The 6,380-nt window shown below is 39.8% G+C and overlaps 1 protein-coding gene across 1 annotated transcript; it reads right to left on the minus strand.

Moving 5' to 3' along the window:
• Nucleotides 1–1,230: 1,230 nt before the first annotated feature.
• rpl18a (ribosomal protein L18a) lies at nucleotides 1,231–5,859 on the minus strand. The gene is made up of 5 exons (XM_080421516.1): nucleotides 5,796–5,859; nucleotides 4,191–4,370; nucleotides 3,614–3,743; nucleotides 1,908–2,017; nucleotides 1,231–1,401 (listed from the first exon to the last, which is right to left on the minus strand). Exons 1-5 carry the CDS (start codon nucleotides 5,811–5,813, stop codon nucleotides 1,309–1,311), a joined length of 531 nt encoding a protein of 176 aa, XP_080277642.1. The 5' UTR covers nucleotides 5,814–5,859; the 3' UTR covers nucleotides 1,231–1,308.
• Between the last annotated feature and the right edge of the window lie 521 nt (nucleotides 5,860–6,380).

The raw sequence follows: 6,380 nt of genomic DNA on the forward strand, positions 1-6,380 counted from the left end.
CCATCGTGAGGTTCAACTGGGTTCAGCTCCACAATTCTGCATACTGCACTTGGAAGAAAGCATCTTGTTCAAGCTGTCGTGGGTCAATACTGACATCTAGTGGTGAGGTACATTTTGAGCAAAATCCAAATGAAATCGCAGGTGAGTTTCTCATGTCACATAGGACTGACTGCCTCTAACATGCTGATCTCCAATCGTATTTCTTTGACTTAAGAGTATAATTTAGCATGAATATAAAATCAAGACAACGTAAAAGTTATTGGTTTAAAAGATATGGTTATAACAAACAATCTGTCAACGTGTTTAGTCTGGGGATTTTAACCTGTTACTCCACCTGGATCAATGCATGTGTGCAAAATACTTATGTGGGGGGATTTGTGAGTACATTGCTCATCTAAAGCCCTTAGAGCATTTTGTGTCATCCTTTAAGCATCATTGTGTAATCGTACCGCTGTACTATTTGCAAACTGTTTAGTATTCAATTAAAGAGAATGGTAGACAACAGGTGACTTGTGGCCCACCTGTTATGTCTAGCATGGCACATTTTATAAATCATATACTGTCCAACAGTCCCTTAGGCTATACAGTCCATGAATGCTTTATACTTTTATATCCATATTGAGAGTGAATGACAGGCAGGTGTTTCACATGCCTTAATACACTCTTTGTACCAAGGAGACCATGAGCTCCTGTTCTATGAGCAAGCAGTAGTATTAAGATAAAATGTTACTTTTAAACGTTATGAAGTAAATGTCCTCAACTTCTCCAAGTGCAAGATTTACAAAATCATTTCTATACTTGTATTTGGGTATACACGCAGTTCAAAGCTATTATTTACAGCTATTTTTTGTATACAAAATGTTGCTGAAAATGTTCTTAGTGGCTTAGAAAAAATTGGCCCAGGGATAAACTTGCTTTACAACCACTGATCTAATAGATTTCCCACAAGGACAATAAATCTATACATTTCTCAACTTGGAATCGTAAATCTCTACAGGCTACTCTGGTCAGCAGTCGGTGCAGTTCCATGGTGAATGTCCTAGTCACACCAAACCCATACTGACTTTCTAACATTAAATAAAGAAAATGCAAATCTATCCACATTTAATGCCGCTGTGGGAAACATCATGGGAAATGCAGACTTCCATTTTTTCCAAATTGTCCATCGCAAACATATCCATTATATCTCTATGCATTTAAGACACTTAACAAACCCAAATGAGACAATAGTTCCTTTTCCACAACGTTTTATTTTGCCGCACAATATGAAACTTTCGACTCAGAACACTAGAACATACACAAATTCCTTTAGAAGAAGGTGTTTGGTCTCTTGGTGGTGAAGCGGGGTTTGTGCTGGCGACGAAGGACCCTGTGGGGCAGAGGGAACTTGATCTTGGAGTCCTGCAGACAGAACAGTCAACAAGGAGAAAAGAGTCAGTACAGTAGCAACTTAAACCATCAAACGCCACCATAGGCACAGCAAAAGCCAAGATCATCACAGATATTTTAACTATTTGTATGTTGCCAGGTTCATGACCGCCAGGTTTGAAGATGGAAAAACAAGAAATCTGGAAGAGGAATCTGGCTTTTTTCTCTAGCGGGGTTTTAACCGAACCTGACCAATACAGAGTCAGTCCAGAGAGAGACCCGCGGAGTTCTAAAGTAAGTGAGAATGCCACTGATGCGGTACATCAGGAACTGTTAAGGATTATATACTTAAATGCACGTTGGTGTCGCACACAAAACAAAGCAGATCATCTACAAGGTCAACAGTTGCCATTTTCAGCGTGCGCCACCAAGCACAAGAAAGTATATTGAGCTCTTTATACTTAACAGACATCAATGTCCACATAAAATACACAAACAATATTCTTCAATAAGTGTACAGATAATGAGCGTGCACTTACGTGGAACTGCTTGATGGCAGGTCTGCGGCACTTGTTGGCAGCAATGACCTGCACCTTCATGATCTGGATAGAGTGAGCACGGGCACGATGGCGGGCTCCCATATCCCGATCTAAAAAGAAACAAAACAAAGTATAAGCAATATGTCCTGAGTTAAGGTGACAGAGTACCAACTAAAGTATGACTGTACAGCCAACTGACCACTTTAAGCTACAAGTTCAGGTCTACATCCGTGGTTCACAAAGTGGGATCCAGGGACCCTAAGTTTTTGTTGAGGGTTCCAAATGGACCCTTACAGGTCTTCAACTCTGAGATTGCAATCACAATTAGTACAATTGGGTCTGTGAAATTACAGTTTGAGAAACACCGGTCAACATCACACAGTGGTATGTTAAGATGTCAGGAAGAATTTGTAAAGCAAAGTAGGGCTGGCACCATTATTGAGTGCCAATCAAAAGTAATGCGTGTTGAACCCTGAATTCACTTCCATTAGCACGTGAGCTGATGAAAGGCGACAGGGTACAGTTTTCATTTATGCACACACGGCAAGAGCATTACACAGCACAGTAATGACCTTTGGGTTGCGTGTGCCATTGACGACCCTAAGAGTTTAACACAAATTTCACTAGGAATACTCAGATTTATTGGCCACTGTTTTTTTTTTTAAAGCTTAATTTTCACTCCAAATGTCTCAATCCGAAACATTTTATAAGCAAGCTGCACCACTTAAGTGGTGTGAAAGTCCAGATATATAGATTATATTGTTTTACTGAAACTAATCAATCAACAAGCATCACAATGCACTGTGAGCTTGTAGATCATGCATTTCAGCGAGCGACAGTCAGAATAATTAGTGATCACATCAGTCTACTGCATTGATGTTAAGTGTGTTGTCTGGATGTGGCATGAGCTTGTTCACAAACACAAAGAACAGAGAGGGTCTCTTCTTGGAAGAAGTGTTAACTTCTAATGCAGAGTTTAAAACAAACAGAAGTTTGAGATGTTATTGCAAAGTGTTTTTTTTGCGACAGTGCCGTCAGGCCGAATGTCAGCTTTGTGGCATGCCCAGACATGATCCCCCACACACACACGTGCAGTTTTGTCATTAGGTTTGTTTTTCCCTTGAACATAATGATGAAATGCAGACAGTTGTGTTGGTAAACAATTACTGTGTTTAAGAAAATGTGACGGTCATATATTGGAATTTGTCTAAATGGAAACGCTTTTTTCCCATTTTGCTACTAAGGGAAGAGAATTTTGGAAATATTTGCTTTTTTGGTCCCCCTTACGCACAAATAGCTGTAGGTTGATCTTGGGTAAAAGAAAGAATAGGCACCGGACACAAACATCTTGATCTTAGCACTGAAAGCCTTTTATATCTGATACAAAATCACTTCTGATGCAATCGTTTAGTTAGCCATTCAAGAGCCCCACCAACACAGACTGTTGAACTTTAGAAACCCAATCAACTAATTCCTGCAAGTTGATGAGTTTACCAATGTGAGAAAGAAAAAGTAACTTAACATTGATGCATTTTTGCTTTTAGAAAGAATCCTGTCTAGCTTAACACTGCTCACAACGTCTTTGCCACTCAATGGAAGCATTTAGTACCAAATGTGAGACTGCGCCCAACATGGACGGAGTAGTCAGAGTGACCAACGGCTACATTACTGTAATCAGACTATAGCTACACAGTAAGTATACTTACAGCACATTGTGACAGCCCCAGAGGTGGTCATGTCCCTGTACTCTCTGTACATGTTGTGGGTGCCGCTACGAGAGTCGTAACGCAGCCAGATGCCAAAGTTCTTCACCTTGAGGGGAGTCTTCTCGTGCACCTGATGAGTGGAATGGATGATGGTCACGTATTAGTCCAAAAGGTGACTGAATCACTGCTAAAACACATCTATGCAAGACCAGTGGTGGAAAAAGTACTCAACTTTTTTACTCAAGTAAAAGTATCAATACTGCAATGTAGCAATGCGTCAATCTAATAATATCCAATGAGGCGTTAACATGTTGGACCTTGAATTCACTTTCAACGGCACTGCAGCATCCGGGAAAGGCGACAAGGTTCATAGTTTCATCTCAGCACACCAGGCAAGATCATGCCATTCATTTTGGCATAATCTTTGGGTTTTGGGTGCATCATGCAACCTAAATCTACTCTTATCTGCAACTAGTCAAGTCATCTTTATTAGCAATATTTTAAATTGGACCGATTCATCTAAACCACAAAGCTATATAATTGGGTGCCAAGTGATGGCTCATCAAAGCATAATTACCAGGCCACAGTAGACCGTCTCTCCGTTGGCCTTCTTCATCTTCCTCAGCTGGGAGACAAAGTACCAGAAGCGGGACTTCGCCACCACATGGTTGGGGGCAAAGATCCTCATGCGGTACAGAGGAGGAGCGGGGTTCTTGGCAGAGGGCAGGAGGCGCCCAATGACTTTATATTCCTTAAGCTGTAAATGAACACAAACAGGAGGTTATGTCAGAAATCACATCATTTACACGTCGACCCAATAATATCCAAGGAGGTGTTAACATGTTGGACCTTGAATTCACTTTCAACGGCACTGCAGCATCAGAGAAAGGCGACAAGGTTCATAGTTTCATCTCAGCACACCAGGCAAGATCGTGCCATTCGTTTTGACATAATCTTTGGGTTTTGGGTGCATTGTACAACCTAAATCTACTGATATCTGTAACTAGTCAAGTCATCTTTATATAGCAGTAGCATTTTTAAAGACAGCCAGTGCGTTCCAATCCAGGATGACCAGAAACATCATGATCGACAAAAGCAAGCAAAATTATTAACAAGTAACTTACAATAAAACTGATACACTGACTAGAAGATTTATAAGCGGATAAACACAGTTAAGTCCTGTGTAAATTTACCATTTGTAAGATGCATTGCGGTTTATGGTGACAATTGTTCACACCTGTCAATTAGTGTGCCCCATACTATATGCTCACTGAAAGAGGCCTTCACTTAGCCTAGACAGCCTGTTGTTTGCATAAATGCATTTATGTTACCAAAATACAACTCAAATGGATATTCTACTAGATGACAAATGCTGACCGTGATTCGCAGCAATGCAATTAATCAGTGGGCGAGTAGCCGAGTACACATGGAACTCCACCAATTAGAATTCTGTCGAGATGAATCCCTCCACAATAATGCATCGCGTATGTAATGTCACGAATGGCAATGTATAGAATATCACCAGCTATAGATATAGCACTGTTAGCCAGTGTTAACAGCACTGTTATGATGTTTTAGTAATATTGTTCCTGCTGTTCTACATACTGCCAATCAGGTGAAGTCAGACTGAGACTTTAACTTTGCTTTTAAACAGAAGTATAATTTTTTTTCTCCAAAACTATTAGCATGCTTCTGAACATATTGCTAGTTTGACCACTACAAATACTTGTAACAGCAAATAACTGATAACAGCCAATCTACAGGCTTTTTTCGCTGTGCAACATGCTTCCATACCGAATGACTTAACTCAAATCAAATCATGGCAACAGAAATTTCAACCATGTTGGCAGCAATTACCGTGGATATATATTGTCATTTACATGACTTTTCTGATTACCAACGTGTCCTAATAAGTCACACTGTAAGACCGTATGTATGTCTGTACATGTAGAGACGCCGTGGTCCACATGGCTCTCTCCACCGCACTGACGGACGCCATGTTGTAAAGCTAGCTGCTAGCCGCTAACCCATCGGCTCGATGCTTCAATAATTCCACGGTGTAGTGTACTCTAAAACGCTACACTGACACATGGATAAACGCAATATTATGTTAGATCGTTGAATCGGTCCAGATAGGTGGTCTTGGAACGGTTTAAAAGGGTAAATAAATGTTTGTACGTACTGCGCCAGACGCCTTCATGGTGTCTATCGCTCGACTGCCAGAGTAAAAGAGGAAGTTAGAAGGAGGAGCATCCCTGTGTTAATGTGGAAAAGGGAAGTGACGTCACGGAGGTTTTTCAACTTAAAACTCCACACATAACTTGCTCAAAATTATTATTATATTATTATTATTATTTTTTACCTTTTTCTTGTGCTGTAGAAATAATAAACAGTGGTGGAAAAAGTACTGAAATGTTTCACTTAAGCAAAAGTATCAATACTGCAATGTATAAATACTCTGTTACAAGCAAAAGTCCGGAATTAAAAAATTACTTACTAAAAAAGTACAACAGTATTGGCATAAAAATGTACTTAAAGTACCAAAAGTAAAACGTACTCTTTGTGCAGAATGTCCCATTTCACAACTTTTCAAATGTCACACACACACGTGTGCGCGCGCGTATATAATGTATTTAATTATTTCAGTCAAGTTTAAAGAAAAGTAGTTCAAAAAACAATAATACAAAAAAACCTGATGACTCTCTTTCTCAATCCTTTTCAGCAGCTCAACGTTGTGGAATCTTTTTTTCTTTCTTTTTTAGAATTC

This window comes from Gymnoscopelus braueri (assembly GCF_963280865.1).
Source record: "Gymnoscopelus braueri genome assembly, chromosome: 23".
Classification (NCBI taxonomy): Eukaryota; Metazoa; Chordata; class Actinopteri; order Myctophiformes; family Myctophidae; genus Gymnoscopelus; species Gymnoscopelus braueri.

Coding starts and splice junctions, on each gene's coding strand:
- rpl18a (XM_080421516.1), bottom strand. Junction 3,744..4,190: donor AGACGGTCTACTGTGGCCTG/GTAATTATGCTT, acceptor TCCACTCATCAG/GTGCACGAGAAGACTCCCCT. Junction 2,018..3,613: donor TGGGGCTGTCACAATGTGCT/GTAAGTATACTT, acceptor GTTTCTTTTTAG/ATCGGGATATGGGAGCCCGC.